This window comes from Cenococcum geophilum, assembly GCF_001692895.1.
Source record: "Cenococcum geophilum 1.58 unplaced genomic scaffold K441scaffold_2, whole genome shotgun sequence".
In the NCBI taxonomy this organism is placed as follows: Eukaryota; Fungi; Ascomycota; class Dothideomycetes; order Gloniales; family Gloniaceae; genus Cenococcum; species Cenococcum geophilum.
The window spans coordinates 3,813,431-3,829,332 of NW_027137560.1; the positions used below are offsets into that span (position 1 = coordinate 3,813,431).

The 15,902-nt window shown below is 49.8% G+C and overlaps 7 protein-coding genes across 7 annotated transcripts; 4 read left to right on the forward strand and 3 right to left on the reverse strand.

Moving 5' to 3' along the window:
• The first annotated feature begins 285 nt into the window (after positions 1-285).
• Positions 286-1,756, forward strand: K441DRAFT_651389 (DUF159-domain-containing protein). The gene is made up of 2 exons (XM_067647181.1): positions 286-540; positions 591-1,756. The coding sequence occupies exons 1-2, from the start codon at positions 324-326 to the stop codon at positions 1,316-1,318; spliced, it is 945 nt and encodes a 314-aa protein (XP_067509965.1). The 5' UTR covers positions 286-323; the 3' UTR covers positions 1,319-1,756.
• A 700-nt stretch (positions 1,757-2,456) lies between these two features.
• K441DRAFT_535236 (uncharacterized protein) lies at positions 2,457-5,600 on the forward strand (the record flags this gene model as incomplete). Its single annotated transcript, XM_067642361.1, has 3 exons — positions 2,457-3,431; positions 3,501-3,574; positions 3,629-5,600. 3 exons carry the CDS (start codon positions 2,457-2,459, stop codon positions 5,598-5,600), a joined length of 3,021 nt encoding a protein of 1,006 aa, XP_067509966.1.
• Positions 5,601-6,634: 1,034 nt separating this feature from the next.
• Positions 6,635-8,019, forward strand: K441DRAFT_601052 (delta-delta-dienoyl-CoA isomerase-like protein; the record flags this gene model as incomplete). The annotated part of the gene is made up of 3 exons (XM_067645219.1): positions 6,635-6,878; positions 7,230-7,344; positions 7,402-8,019. The coding sequence occupies exons 1-3, from the start codon at positions 6,772-6,774 to the stop codon at positions 8,017-8,019; spliced, it is 840 nt and encodes a 279-aa protein (XP_067509967.1). The 5' UTR covers positions 6,635-6,771.
• On the reverse strand, positions 7,864-9,657 carry K441DRAFT_651392 (40S ribosomal protein RACK1). The gene is made up of 4 exons (XM_067647182.1): positions 9,512-9,657; positions 9,329-9,455; positions 8,930-9,247; positions 7,864-8,725 (listed from the first exon to the last, which is right to left on the reverse strand). Exons 1-4 carry the CDS (start codon positions 9,589-9,591, stop codon positions 8,300-8,302), a joined length of 951 nt encoding a protein of 316 aa, XP_067509968.1. The 5' UTR covers positions 9,592-9,657; the 3' UTR covers positions 7,864-8,299.
• Positions 9,658-11,041: 1,384 nt separating this feature from the next.
• K441DRAFT_533847 (uncharacterized protein) lies at positions 11,042-11,404 on the forward strand (the record flags this gene model as incomplete). Its single annotated transcript, XM_067642307.1, has 2 exons — positions 11,042-11,141; positions 11,202-11,404. Coding segments are annotated over 2 exons (303 nt in total), but the record flags the coding sequence as incomplete, so codon positions are not given.
• A 647-nt stretch (positions 11,405-12,051) lies between these two features.
• On the reverse strand, positions 12,052-12,990 carry K441DRAFT_534832 (NAD(P)-binding protein; the record flags this gene model as incomplete). Its single annotated transcript, XM_067642342.1, has 1 exon — positions 12,052-12,990. The coding sequence occupies one exon, from the start codon at positions 12,988-12,990 to the stop codon at positions 12,052-12,054; it is 939 nt and encodes a 312-aa protein (XP_067509970.1).
• Positions 12,991-13,166: 176 nt separating this feature from the next.
• On the reverse strand, positions 13,167-15,815 carry K441DRAFT_692300 (uncharacterized protein). The gene is made up of 2 exons (XM_067652558.1): positions 15,432-15,815; positions 13,167-15,372 (listed from the first exon to the last, which is right to left on the reverse strand). The coding sequence occupies exons 1-2, from the start codon at positions 15,596-15,598 to the stop codon at positions 13,509-13,511; spliced, it is 2,031 nt and encodes a 676-aa protein (XP_067509971.1). The 5' UTR covers positions 15,599-15,815; the 3' UTR covers positions 13,167-13,508.
• Positions 15,816-15,902: the final 87 nt, after the last annotated feature.

The following is a 15,902-nucleotide window of genomic DNA, read 5'->3' on the forward strand; positions in this document are numbered from 1 at the left end:
AGCTCCAGAGGATGATGAACTTCGGCAAAGCTACAATTTCGCCCCAGGTTACCACGGCCTAGTGTACAGAGCCGATGGGCCGGACTATGGTGGAGATGGGGATAATGGTGAGAAGGAGGGCGAGAATGCAGAGAGCGCCCAGGCAGATGGTGGGAAGGGGGCTCAAATCGCTCACGAGCAGGAGACACATGAGACAAGATACAGGCTGCAGGCCATGAAATGGGGTAAGCATCTTTGCAAGAAGCTTGGTGGGTAATTTATTTACGCGTCGTGCGGTAGGCTTGATTCCATTTTGGACGAAACGCAACCCGGATTATGGTTCAATGCTTAAGACGATCAACTGTCGCGACGATTCTTTAATTGAGAATCGCGGCATGTGGGTAAGCATGAAAAAGAAGAAGCGATGTATTGTGGTAGCCCAAGGATTCTATGAATGGCTGAAGAAGAGTAACAGCAAGGAGAAGATCCCACACTTCGTCAAGCGGAAAGACGGCCAGTTGATGTGCTTTGCGGGATTGTGGGATTGTGTTAAGTTTGAGGGTGGGTCATATTATGTCTCTGGCAAGTACAGACTACTAAGAATGTTCCAGATACACAGGAGAAGCTTTACACATATACCATCATCACCACTAACTCGAATAAGCAGCTAAACTTTCTGCACGACCGTATGCCCGTGATACTTAACAACGGCTCTGACGCAATAAAGACCTGGCTGGACCCGAAACGCACAGAATGGAGCAAGGAACTCCAGTCACTACTGAAACCGTACGATGGTGAGCTGGAGTGCTTTCCTGTCAGCAAGGAGGTCGGAAAGGTCGGAAATAATTCACCGTCATTTGTGGTGCCAGTCAATAGTACCGAAAATAAGAGTAATATTGCAAACTTTTTCGGAAACCAGAGGAAGGCTGCCGAGGGCAAGGCAGAGGAAAAACAGGCCGGCAAAATGGAGGATGATTTGAAGATCAAGGGAGTCAAGGTTGAATACGATAAGGATGAGACTCGTGATACTACGGACCAGCAGGAGGGTACCGAAGACAATGCTCCATTGCCTACTCCAACCAGGGCCGAAAGTCAAAAAGGCATCAAACGGGAGCGTAATGAGGCCGACGATAATGGTGGCACGGCGGACGGTACTCCCCAACAGAAGCGGAGGATCTCCGCAGCGCCTGTCAACAATTCCAGCCAATCTCCGAAGAAGTTTTCTTCAAAGGCGACAAGGAAGACCAGGAGTTCCACGACCAATGGTACTGCAACGAAAAGCAGTCCCAACAAGGCGAGCGATGGGAGCCAGAAAATTACGGCATTCTTCAGCAGGTGATGGGATATACATATCGACCAGACGTCTGGGTTCGGAGAGGGCGAGTGGGTAGGATCATGTGGCCGTGATTTGAGTGAGACCGCGCGTCGAATTCCGGGGCTCGGTACGGTTGTGTGTGTGGGCCAAGTGGTGTTTAACGGGGATGTACGGGTAGGTGGGAGTTCTGGCGTATGAGTGCAGCGTAATATGCACGAGAGTGACGGTGTTCCTGGCGGGACTGGGAAAGGAATGATTCGCGATGCGAGCGGTAAAAGGGCGTTTAAGTTGACTGGTGACTTGCTATGGATGCAGGTCATAACCGTTTGGCAATTTCTCCGTAGTAGCAGGCGTATTTACTGGCCGGCAGTGCAGGCGTAAGCTGGGCTAAGCTGGGCGGGCTGGTTTCCGCTGACCTTTGCTGGCCCTCACTCTGCCGGCACAGGCCCGAAGGATCCCGGTTCGGACACGATATTGCTTGAAACGGGCGAGCATCATCCCCTGCAGGTGTCGCTTAAGATATAGCAGTGCACCCAGCGGTCTCAGCGGTCCCATTGTTCTCAGCGTTTTCAGTGTTCTCAGTGTTCTCGGTCTCATCGGTCTTATCCCGCCCTCTGCTCCACAACCCGCGCCCCTGCTCTCGTGGCTCGCCACCCGAGTAGATGGGTTCACTACTCTCCGCGCACTATTGGCATCCTCAAGGGCTCCCACCCACCAACCTAGGCATTCTCTTCCTCTCCCCACCATTGTCCATAGCCCATGCCTGAGACTAACACGGCCTTGCATTCGCCGGCCTGCGTAAGTCGACCTTCGTTGTGTATGGATCAAGCCAGCCCTGCAGCCGCTGCCGCTGCGCGACTATGCCACCTTGATTGATTGCTCTACTTGGCTTCCTACATCCTACACACCTCCATGATTTGTAAGTGTAACTACTACCCAACATCTGATAATGCGTATCCACCGTTTTTTACACCAACTTTACGCCTCCCATTTCATCGCGCTCTGAGTTGGCGTTTTTTGCCTCTCAAGATTTTTGACAATCTAGACCGTAATGCTTGGCCACTGAGGGAGAAAATACACTTCAAATTTCGCTAGTTTCTTGCGTGTGCACATGTCTGACAATCCGTCCTTCTTTCTAGCTGCTCAATCTCAATAAAAAGCCATGACATCTTTTCTAGATCTTCTCAAGGAGAAGCAACCGCAGTTTCAGACCCACCAGGCTTTACTTGTTCTTGGATTGCAGAATGACTTTCTCCGGCCCGACGGCAAGCTTCCGGTCGAGACACCGTTCGGCTTCATCGATCGAATCAAGGCTTTCGTCCCTAGATTTCGAGACAACGCTGGAGATGTCATCTGGGTCCGAACCGTTTTCGAAGAAGAATGGACGGTAAATGATCCTTCCGGCGATGGAGACACCGTCCTTTTGGAGCCAGTTGATGGGCTTGACAGCAGCACAGATGATAGTGGTGAAGAATTGGCAGTCAAAGACCTAATGCCCCGCGCATCTTCATCAAGATCACAACGCCATAAACAACGTGCCCTGGAACTACTCAAGCGGGTCTCAACAAGGAAGCGCATCGTGGCCCGCGCAGCTTCGCCTTCTCCAGCCGAAGAAGATGAGTTGTTTCTGTCCAAGGCATCTAAAAAGGGGCCAAGCTGTTCACGAAACTCGTCAGGAGCCGAATTCGCCGAGGGCATCACATCAAGCATAGATACGTCTACGGATACTGTGGTTGTAACATCGCACTATTCTGCCTTTAATTCAACATCGCTCTTGGTAACACTACGGGCCAAGTTGGTTACTGAACTCTATATTTGCGGATGCATCACCAACATCTCCATTTTTGCCACTGCTCTGGATGCTGTGCGCCATGGCCTTACTATCAATCTCATCGAAGACTGCTTGGGTTATCGCAAACAAGTGCGTCACGAGGAAGCGCTAAAGAAGATGACTGAGCTCATGGGGGCTCACGTTTTCAGTAGCATAGACCTCGCAAATGACCTCTCGAAAACGCCGGAAACAACCGCAAATCCGTCTGAAGGTTCAAAGGATACCGATGATCTTAGCAATTTGGTTGACAAGTTGCGATTAGACGATGATCTGAAACCTAAAGAAGAAGAAATAATAAGACCCACAGTGGCTGAACCTCCGTCCATAGCCTTGAATGGTAGAATCAGGACATTTTCAGATGCAAGTGTAGCCGAGAGCAGCGAAGCGAGAGACCCAGCAAATACGAATCTCAGCGATGAGCAATTTGCAGAGAAACTCAGCCGGGGAGCGTCCGGATTACAGGACCCAGAACCGCAGCCCGCATTAACACGTCCTATCTCTAGAAAGTCGCAGCAAGCACCTGAAACCAAGCAGAATTTAGTCAAGTCAAAAATTCGCATGAGATCGAGAGGCGACAAGGAAAAAAAAAGGGATGACAAGACTAAAGTGGAGTCAAGCAGGAAAGCTGAGTCAAGTCAGAAAGCGCCGATAGAGACATCGGAGAAGTCCGCCAATCACTCTAAGGAGCCTGCTCAGCTGTACGAGCCACCTGCACGCCCGACCACAATTACGAAGGCCGGAAGCAGTGATAAACTAAAGGAAACCCCACCAAAGCGCGAGCAACGACTAAAGTCATCCATATCTCAGCCATCATTAAGTACAACAAGCTCGAGCTCGAAAGACAAAGATTCGAAGCTTCGACTCTCACTAGGCCGTCCAGTTAAGATTGACTCATCCACAATTTCAAAATCACAACCCGAGAAGGTATCCCCTGAGAACCCTAATCCTTCCAGTGCTCACCAAAAAATGGGGAAAAAGGCCCAATCGCTGGCAACGTTTCCAATAATGAGACCGGGTGATAGTATTGCCGAAGGGGACTCGCGGATTATTTATGATTTCTTCCCGCAGACTCTGTGCCATCCGAAGTCGTCCAAGAAGCCTCTAAAGGACATTATTTTCCATCAACTATATAATGAGGTACGATGGCAGAAGATGTACCATGTGCAGGGAGAAGTTCCGCGCCTTGTTTGCGTGCAAGGCGAATTTGGCCCCGACGGTTCTATGCCAGTGTATCGCCATCCATCTGACCAGTCACTGCCCCTCTTACATTTTTCTTCAACAGTGCAGTTGATTCGCGAACAAGTACAAAAGATCATAAAGCATCCTGTCAACCATGTTCTAATTCAGCTTTACCGATCTGGGCAGGACTATATTTCCGAACATTCGGATAAAACTTTGGATATCATTCGCGGTTCAAATATTATTAACGTCAGTTTTGGGGCTGAAAGAACCATGCGACTCCGAACCAAGAAGTCTGCCAAGTCTGAGCAAGCCTCTAATGAAGCTAGCCCCGGACGTAACACTCAGCGCGTCGCAATGCCGCACAATTCCATGTTTGTACTGGGAGAGGACTCAAACATGCGCTGGTTGCATGGCATTAATGCCGATAAACGTTTAGCGACAGAGCGATCAGAAGCAGAAAAGGCATTCTCTGGAATGCGTATATCTCTCACATTTCGTAGTATTGGCACTTTCCTAGATAATGACTCTCGCCTCATCTGGGGTCAGGGCGCTACTTCCAAAGACCGAACCAACGCGAAAGACGTAATCAATGATGATGAAGAAAAGACGGAGGAGATGATCCACGCATTTGGAAAAGAAAATCGCAGCACGGAATTTGACTGGACGGCGATATACGGCGCTGGTTTTGATGTTCTTCACTTTCGAGCACCACCATTAGATCATCCAATTCTGTTTGCCTCGAACGATACCATTGAGAATCGACAAGTTACCATCTGTTTGGCAGAACTAGGACTTGCTCACATTGTTAGTGAACCTCCTGCGCTTGACAAGGAGTACGAACGTGACCGTAAAGTCTGCTATCGAGATGCCGACATCAACCATACCGAGGTTGTGTCAGCGGTCCCAATTCTGCTATATCTAGACAGGTACCATCATATAGACAGAGATGACCACGGTAAACAGGTCACTGTGTACGCTTATGAGGTGATTCAAATGGTGTTGGAGTTGCAAAAACAGTGGAAGAATCGAGATGTTTCGACTTCTCTCGAAGACTTTGTCAGCACATTAGAAACACTGGAGGAGAGACAGGGGCGCCACGGTGAAAAGTTTACCGCAGGGTCAAGGTTTTCCATCGCTGACTGCGCAATTTGGCCCGTATTGGATGAGATTATTGAGAACTGGGAGGAGTGGACCCAGAAAGATTTCCCAGCCTTGACTGCATACTATCAGAGGTTGTGGAAATTACGGAAGTCAGTTGGGCGTCTGAGAAAAAAATTGCCAAAATTTGAATAAATGATTGATTAGTTAACCTTCACTTAGTATATGGTTGTTTGGTTATACTTCTGACGCTTAATAAGTACGGTTCTGGATGATTATGTGGTGTTCCAGTGGGCATCTTGTGGTGAGTTAGGAGGATTGGTGCATCTTGGATAGGACTTGACGGCAATTTCTGAGACGCTCTCTTGACCAGTATTATCGTAAATTCATAAGTTAACCAACGAATATACTGTCTTTCCCTTGGAGAATATTACATACAAACAGAAATTCTGAACGAATCGTCTGTTCCTATCATCATTGATTTTCGCCGAGGCATGTGAGACGATCATCAAACCCCCACCTCACTAATACAGCTTATGTGCATGACCAGCTTCCACCCCACTCTGGCAAAAATTTATTTCGCTACGGTACGCCGGCTCGCCACCAACTGCACATAGTAATTGTAGCGAACGCCTATGGTTGCACGCGCGGGTTATTTTGGCTGCCCTGGAGAATTATTCTGATTGGCTAGAGGAATTGCCTGACATACGCTTCCTCTTCTCCCCCTTAACTACGCCTCCGTTATGGCCGCCAAAGCGCGAATGCAATGCTGTCTCTGCAGAGAAGTCGATGAAATTTGGCAATATCATATAGGTGGAGACCTTACGATATTTAACAAAGATCACGGCACTGCAGAAGAAGGTCGCCGGAGCAAGGTTCTTGCAGCCAAGCATACAGCTTCGCCACAATTACCACGTGCAATCAAGCGAGGTTGGATGCGCGTACCGAGTTTGATATTTCGCAGCGCTCGCTAAAGAGGGGGGAAGCAGGTCGTGCAATGCACTGTACAACGCTGTCTGTCTCCGCAGTGGCTGATGAAGTTTGGCAATATCGTACGGGTGGAAACCTCACGATATTTGACAAAGATTGCGACATTATGGAGACCGATCGCGAACAGCTGAAGTTCTTGCAGCCAAGCATAGACGTTCGCTACGATTGCCATGTACAGCTAGTAGCAATCAGGTGAAGTTGAATGTGTACCGAATTCGAAACCTCGGAAAGGGAGTGGAAGCTGGTCATGCACATAGCTGTAACCATAACAACTACACCAGAGAACTATCTACATTTTTATACTCTACTCATTTTCCTCAAGCGGTTGGATTTTGAAATAGTGTGTTATTCAGTTCAATAATCCAGCCGGAAAAGCATGGCACAAGAATACTCCTACGACTACTTCAACGTCACATTTCCGCAAGAATATGTCGCCCAGGTTGAGATAAACCGGCCGGAGAAGCTAAATGCTTTTATTGAAGTGTAAGCTAGGTTTTAGGACAAACCGAGATCCTGCTGTCTTTTTTAATGAGCATGTCAACATGTTTTCTACTGTCGTTCAAACTTTATTTGATTTGACCGAACCGGTTTTTACGGTCAATGTCAATACTAGAATTTCTTTAGAACAATTCTGAATGTTTTCACCTTCATTATACCTTCAATATCCTGAATTCAGCTTTAGTGCCCTTTCTCAACTATCAAAGTAATCATTCCTACTGTCAATGACAACCTTACCCATTTCCCTTACAATTCTCTCACTATCTCTCTTTAATTCCTCCTTCCGTTCTGTATGATCCTACCTAGATACCTACGCCACGTCTAATATCCCCCTAGAATGTGGCTCAACATATCGCAAATCTTCCAGTGCCTCTCCCACGACCCCAACGTCCGCGCCATCGTCCTAACCAGCGCTGGCGACCGCGCCTTCACCGCGGGCCTCGACATCAAAGTAAACCCCCAACCCCTCTCTTCTCCTACTACCACCCACTAACGTACTGGTCTCCAGGCCGCCTCCTCCGGCGGCCTCATCGGCCGCACAGACGCCGACCCCGCCCGCACCGCCAACGCGCTGCGCCGGCACATCCTCGAGTTCCAAGCCTGCATCAACGCCGTCGAGGCCTGCGAGAAGCCCGTCATCGCAGTCCTGCACGGCATCGCGTACGGGCTTGCCCTCGACCTCTCGCTCGCCTGCGACATCCGCGTCGCCGCCGCCTCCACCAGCTTCTCCGTCAAGGAGGTCGACATCGGGCTCGCGGCCGACATCGGCACGCTGTCGCGGCTGCCGCGCGCGGTTGGCAGCGCCAGCTGGGCGAAGGATGTGTGTTTGTCGGCGCGCGTGTTCGGTGCTGAGGAGGCGTTGAGGGTGGGGCTTGTGTCGGCGGTGTATGCGAATAAGGGGGAGACATTGGCGGCGGGGACAAAGTTGGCGGGGCTGATTGCGAGTAAGAGCCCTGTGGCAACGATGGGGACGAAGGAGATTTTGAACTACTCGAGGGATAGGCCGGTGGAGGATGGGTTGAGGTATACGGCGGTTTGGAATGCGGCGATGGTGCAGACGAAGGATGTGAAGGATGCTATGTTGAGTGGACTACAGAAGAGGAAGCTGACTTTTGAGAAGCTGTGAAGGAGATTATATGAAGATTTATCTTTGTATTGGCTTTGGATTTCAGGTGTAGTTGTATAATGATATATGGTAGCATCAAAATAAGTATTGGAGATGGGCTTGGATTGGATTGAATGATTTTTCATTTGCTTTGAGCACCGCCGAAGTGCTATACCCGCAACATTGCTAGGCCACATGAAAACCCGAACGGCTGCCTACCTATTCATTCCCCCCGTGGCACATAAGCAGATTTAGACCCCATCATTCCCTCGCCTTACCCATCCTCCTTTCATCAACCCACCTACGCCCTCGCCATCACGCCCCAGCAGCGGATACGGCTATCAGTGTAGCCAGCGAACAGCGTCTGGCCATCAGCGCTCCAAGCCAAGCTAACACACTCCGGCTCCCGGCTCTTCTTGCCAACCTCCATATAATCGGGCTTCAGCTCATCGACCTTGCTCTTCTTCTCGAGATCGAAGATAATGATGCTGGAGGCGGTGGCGGCGCACAGCCAGTAGCGGTTAGGAGAGAAGACAAGGGCATGGATCTCGTCGCCAGCGGTGAGGGAGTACAGGTGCTTCGACTCGTTGAGGTCCCAAAGCATAGTGGTGCCGTCCTTGCCACCTGACGCGCAGAGGGAGCCATCAGGCGAGATAGTCACGGTGTTAATGTAGCCGGTGTGGCCGATGTGGTCGGTTTGGATGCGGCACGAGGCGAGCTCCCAGACCTGTTTATTTACGTTAGCTTCTGCGTGGCGCAACTTAAAGTAAGATGAAAATATTTAGAAGCATGTTGTATCAGTGCGCCGGTGATTGTTTGTCTCATAGCCAAAAGGCTCTGAAGTAGCAAATACTTTAAAATGTGCTAGCATCATGTGGATGTTTTTGGAAATTTCTCCTGTTCCAATTGGGGTGCGAAAATTTGTACCCACCTTGACCATCTTATCCCAACCAGCGCTGACGATGACTGGGTTCTGTGGGTTCGGGCTGAACCTCACGCACGACACCCACTCAGTATGGCCCTTGTCAGTGATGGTGAACTTGCAGTCTCCTAGAGTGTTCCATAGCTTGATGGTTCGGTCGCGGGAGCCAGAGACAATTTGACGGTTATCGGCGGAGAAGGAAACGGACAGGACATCGTTGGTGTGGCCAACGAATCTCCTCGTAGTATTACCAGTCGACAGTTCCCAAAGACGGAGGGTCTTGTCCCAGGAGGATGAGAGAGCGTATGCACCGTCGGAGGAAATAACCTTTAAAAACACATCTAAATCAGTCCATTGTCCTAAATCTTGCCCACATCTCCCAATTCACCCTATAATCCGATTACATACACAGTCGGAGACGATGTGCGAGTGGCCGTGAAGGCTTCGCTTGGGGTAACCGTAGGAAGTATCGTCGCGGGTCAAATTCCAGATAATGAGACTCTTATCTCGGCTTCCCGACAGGAGCATGTTTGGGCTGACTGCCAATTAATCCACTGTTACGCTGCCATATTGTTTTGCTGTTCAACGTACTTTTCGAGAGAGGTTGCGAGGGAGGTCACCCATCCGGTGTGGCCCTCAAGGGTGCCTCTGAGAACCAACTGCTCAGCCATGATTGAAGCAATGCTGCCTCAAGCTGTTGATGGGAAGTTAGAGGGCACTCGTTGTAGGTTAGTCGGTAGATATGCTGGTTCGCACAAGAAGTTCGCGATGCGTGAACTTTCGCCGATTGTGCGCGCTAGCCTATATCAAGGAGACTAAGCGAGAATCCATAACTTCGACGTGAAAGCCTTCCCAACTGAAGGCTAAGATTCTGTTGAGTACCAACGGCAACTTCCGGGGAGACAAACGATTTATTTCGCAGGCTTCTTTATATAAGAGGGGAATCATCACAATCCATTACACTCTTCTTGTTGGGGATCTCGTTCTGTAAACCGTATCTTTGCTAAATCCTTTCAATCCAACAAATATTGATCTTATTGGCCTATTAGCAGAGACTCTTTTCATATTGAACAAACAATAGAGAAGACAAAACCTTTGACAAGGCCAGACAGAAAGCACCCTACTTCCTGACCCTCAAGCTATCGCTAACAACCGGAATTGACAGGAGGGTGTACATTCCACACATCAGCCTTCTAGGCGATATTAAGCATAGTACGAGGGCTAAATGGGAAAGGATCTTGGCGGATGAATTGAAAGGGGCGCATCATGAAAGTGGACTTAGATGCTTTAAAGGCTCTTTAGCTACTCAAAGGAGACCAGCGTTCATCATTTCACGGCCACTCTATCGTTCCTTTAAATTCTTGGTTGATTAAATCCACGTAGATTTACTCCTCATTTCAGTATCCTTACAAGAAGCCTCATCTTATACACTCTCTAGCCGTAACTTACCAGCACCTAAAGGACACTTCATTAACCCACTGTAACGTGTTCCGCCACTCCTCAGGCCACCCCAGTCCTTGGGCCACCCTCTAAATGTATGTAAAACCAGCATTTCCAACCCCCAGCAATTCCAACAACCACTTATTATTTTTGCTTGTGGTTAATAATAACAAGGTTTTACAACATTTTAATATTCTTTTTTTTTTAATTATAGACCCTTAGCTTGAAGAGAAGATATTTAAGTAGAGATTCTAGGCCGTGATATAGTGCCAAATGCTCGTTTATACATAACGATAAACCAGTACGGCATATAAACTATATGACGGTATCTCGTAGGCATAGATTCCGAAACTCTTAAATCTCAAGCGATTTTATTAAGTGGTTGAGGGTGACCCAAGGACTGGGATGGGACACGATAGCAGCGCTCGTCGGCTGACTAATTGTGTAATGTAAATTTCTCATCGCGACCTCGGAAATATCCCTCTAAGCTGTAGGCCAACAACCACAAATTATCCATTCGGTAATCTTTTTGAACTGCTTTTCAAACATGCCAAAATATAAGTGTCCCACTCCCAAAATATTTGTGTGTCTTGACTGACTTGCTCTGTACTCTTTTGTAGGCCTTCATTTCTATTCAAACCCCGAATCCTAAGCAGAACGGCTGACAGACTAATTCAAGGCGACTATTGTGATGTATACCTCACCCATGACTCAATGAGTGTGCGAAAAGCGCATAATAGTGGAAGGAATCATTTGCGAAATGTAGTCGATTACTACCAGCGTGCGCATACCTGTTTCTCGTACTTTAGGAATTCAGAGTGGAAGCTGATGGACATGATAGAAATTGGCCACGAAAAGGCCCAAAGTGTCATTGATTCTATTACGTCCTCATATGCCGCTGAAGGCCAACAGAGTCAGAATCCGATGCTACAAGGGCCGCCGATGGGAGGACCTGGTGGATTTGGGGCACCTCCGCCTTTTGGCTTTCCCGGTATTGTGCGATTCATGCTTAGATACAGGCTTGATCAGAAGGAAAAAAATTGATGTGTATTGCGCTATAGGAATTCCGGGGATGCCACCACCGCCTTTTATGCCTCCCGGACCAGGAGGACGTGAGTTTGGCCATTTCATTCGTAGATTTCTCTTCCTTCTCCCTTCCCATCCCTCAGCCTAGGCTAATACATATTCCAGCCCCAAACCGTAACATGCCTAATATGCCCAATATGCCACCTAACATGCCGTTCCCGCCGCCAAACATGGCTGGGGGACCAGGCAACATGCCATTCCCGCCGTTTCCTCCAAATGGCGCTGGCTCTCCTCCTCAAGGAATGCCGTTCCCACCGCCTGGCAGCATGCCGCCAATGCCGGGCATGCCACCGCCAAATTTCTCGTTTCCACCGAATATGGGAGGGCCTGGAGGGCCGAATATGGGCCCACCAGGAGGATTCCCTCCACCAGGAATGGGAGGTCCTCCAGGAAGTCAGGGTGGACCACCTGGGCAGTAATCGTGTGTAAATTGTATTGGGCAATGGATTGAAGTAGTCCTGGGCAGACAGGGACGTTCTGTGTATAAAAGAAAGGGAGTTGAAGGCGTTACGAATCACTGGTATCAGGTTTCAACCTAGGAGGTTTTTCTGTAGGTAGCAAGTATCCTTCAAAACATGCCTCGAGCTTATCGGCTACAGGGCACTTCAAACTTTTAAATTTTCCCGCGCCCAGGTCTCCACATCTGTTACCTGCATCCCCAGTGTCCGATTTACTGTTCCCTTCTCATCCCAGCTGACCCCATTACCCTCTGCGAAAACCACCCGATACTTTTTAACCAGATTTTCTGGATCTTTCTTCAACTCCTCTCTTAAGTGGTCCACGCTCCATAGTTCCCTCCGAACCTTCTTCCCAAACACAATCTCAACCACCTTCGCCAGGCGCGCGTAACTAATTGTTTCCCCTGCCATATACACAATCTTATTCTTCGTCTCAAGCTCGGATTCCGATGCACACACGATCCGCGCTGCGATCGACCCGATATCCTCCACTGTAGACACGGTAACACGATTCTCCCAACTCCCCAGCGCACGCACCACAACGTCCTCCCCCTCCGGCTCCACAACTCCCCAATACGGCTCAAACAAAAAGCTCATGAATATCCCCGTCGATACAATCGTCCAGTTCATCCCCGAATAAGCCGACTGTGCCCGCAGCAGGTTCCGGATATTCAGCTGTTCCCCGAACAATTCCATCGTCCCGCTCGCGTCGCCCGTGATGTCGTAGTCGACGCCCCATTGCCAGGGGAAAAAGCTGATCGCTTGCTTTCCGTCTGCGACACGTTGCTTCCCGGCTGCGAGGGCGGCCTCGGCGATTTTCATCTGCGAACCGGTGGGCATGCCAAAACCTGAGCAGCCAATTATGATATCGAATGGTGCGAAGGCTGTAGCTAGCTCTTGGATGGTGAGGTCTGTGAGACCTAAAGCAATGAATGAAGTTTTCTCAGACTCGAGAGAGGCATAGCGGGAAGGGTCGCGGACCGCAACCGTGATTTTGATATTGGGATATGCAGAGAGAGGTGTGAGAATAGCGGACCCGAGTTCGCCGGCACCTAGAAGAAGGGTTGATTGAGTGGATTTTGTCATTGCGGTCTCGTTACCTCAATTAGGTAGATACTGAATGAATTAGATATTTCAAATTGATTTCATAACGCTTCCTTTTGTAGCGTTTATGTTTGTGCTTAAGTCGGATTTAAGCAACATGAGGTCGGAATTTAGGGCTGATTAATCAATTTGGGACGATTTCCTAAGCTTTGCTGATCGATTTGGAGACATGGGACGTAATCAAAACTATCGCCCGTATTCAAAGGCCTAATTACAGCAGTCGCACGCTGGTGATGTGACATGAAGCAAGATGATATCTATCGACGTGCAGTGCTCAATGGCACTCAACATCAGAGAGGAAAGGCAGATTGCCCTATTAAAACTTGGTAGCGTAATAGCCACGCTGTAGGGTGTGAGAACACCAAGAAGATGATACCAAGAAGCTTGGCCTAGTCGCCTTCAAGCTACGGCCGTTCAACGCTTCGACTCCTTTCCGTAGGCTAAACCCAAGAAGAAATGAAACAAGAAAATTGTCTAGCTTTTCCCTACCCATCCCTATCTCATGGCCTTGGCCTCGGCCCAATGATCTGCCGTCGTCCTCCGAATCCAATGCCTGTGCCCACCTTATTCTGTGAATCGCCGCCAATATACCCATACTGGTTGATATCCCAACTTTGGCCTTCTCCTACACCCTCATTCGGATCTCGTGGCGCATTCTGGGATGCCCGTTGAGATTCTTCCCATTCACGCTGGCGTTCTCGCTCCCGCTCCATCTCGCGCTCGAGGAGTGACTTCGAAGCCCAACCACCAGCCTTGGTTTTCTGCTGTGAGGCAGTGCGCCGAGCATCTTCTGCTGCACGTTCGGAAGTTGAGGTAAGCCCCATCTCGGATGGAAAATGGGTAGCGGGTTTGGGGGTTACAGGCGGAGTGTTGGATGCGAGGAAGCGGGCAGTGCGGTTAGGGAGCAATGTGGATTTGGTACTTGTATAGTTAGAAGGGTCTGGGAGTGGTCGTGCAGATGGCTCAGGGAGGGGACGGGTTGGAAGAGAGGGTGGCGCTGCGGTGGCGGGGTCAGGGAGAGGACGCGGAGAGATGGTGGGCTTGGTTTGGTTGTCTGTCCATTGTTGGCGGAGGTACTCGCGCTCATCGCCTGCCCAAGAGACATCGCTGTCTTTTGGCGACGGGTTACGAGGTGGTGGTTGAGGACGGCTTCGAGATGTTGAGCGCGCTTTACGCTGTGCCCGACGCTCGTCGTCTCGAAGACGGTCTTCGCGCTCAAGCTGATATTGGCGCTCACGTTCTTTGGCTTCTTCGAGCTGGCGTTCGAGTTCCCGGACGCGCTCACGCTCCGCATTCCGTTCAGGGTCATTCTGACTGTTTCGCCGGCTTCTTGGCTTGCCAGCCTGCTCTGCCTGGTACTGGCTTAAGAATTGCCCCTTTAACCTTGCGTCGCTTAGGCCCCGTTTTCGTTGCGTCTCTTTTTCGATACGTTCTTGGGCTTCTTTCTCTTCTTTTAACCTCCGTTCCTCATCTTGCTTCCACCGCCTCTCTTGTTCTTCCCAATCCCGCTTCTGTTTCTCCACTCGTCGTTTTTCTTCCTCCCGCTGTCTCCGCGTCTCCTCTTCCCACATCTGCTCTTCCTCAATACGAGCGCGCTCTTCTTCAGCCTCTCGCTCTGTCCGGCGTTTGTTCTCCGCTTCTTCTGCTAGCAGACGCAGACGTTCATCCTCAGTCTCTTGTTCTCTCCTCTTCCTCTCTTTCTCCGCTAGACTGGGCACATGNGGCGCCGCAGTTGTAATCTGACGTCTCGCTCCGAATGCAATACCTTGATTGCCCTGACTAGCACCTCCCATATATCCATACTGGTGTATGTTCCAAGCTGGCGCAGTGATACCCTCATCGCTTCTCTTACTCCAGCTGCTAACTGGTCCTTGAGGGGATTTCGATCCACCATCAGTAGCTTTTGATGATGCCGAACCTCCGGTAAGCGCGGGGCTCAGAGTTCTCTCAGCAGGTGGCGGTCGTGATAGCGGATTGAACGTTGAAGAGCCACTACTACGGCTCGCTGTGCTAACACCTCTGCTACGGCTATATCCGCTAGAGCTGAGCCCTCCATTGGTAGTATTTGCTGGACCCGTAGTTGTAGGACTCAACGCACCGGTGCGCTTAGGGCCGATTGTTGTTGGAAATTTCGAGGGGTTAACGGAATTTGCTACTCTGCTAAATGCACCAAGACACTGTAAAACTTGGGCTGGGTCTTTTGATTCATATAAGTCGACAGTGAGGAATCGGTCGTGGGCCGGGAGGTTCAGTGGAGGCAGTTCACAAGCCCGGAGAAAGTGGGAAATATTCTCCATCTGTATAAAGGGCATTGGAGATTTCTTAAACTTTACACCTGGAGAAGGGACAGCAAGGTTGGCAAGCCTAGGTAGCTCTGATTAGACACTTGCATTTTCCAGAGGAATATGAGGAGATATACGTACCTGCACAGCACTGTCCCATCCTTAAGCGCATCCAATAAATCTCTAGTAGGCAGCCTCTCCCCAAGAGTGTCCTCGATCCAAGCTCTTGCCTCATTCGCAGCCTGCGGAGTGTACCGAGACATGCGTAATTTTCTCATATCTTGATCTAACGACGATACAGACGCCATCGTGGTGGACACTTCTTTGTGAATGCGGAAGTGCGGCTTTCTGGGAGTCGAGCTTGAGCACGGGGGAGAAAAATCTCAGGCAGACAGCGGAGTTTGAAGAGAGTGCAGTATGGAGTGCATAGGTGTGTGCCAAATAGTGGCAACTTAGGTATAGGTGTACGTATTGTCTTACGCTGGGCTCGTTGCAGGAACAAGCTGCGGGCTATGGCGGGGAGGCGGAGGAATGTAAGGAATGGCGGTGCAGTGCGCCATCCCTAGCCACAAACGTCGTCATTTCTTCGTCGCGTTCCATTGCGAGAAATGA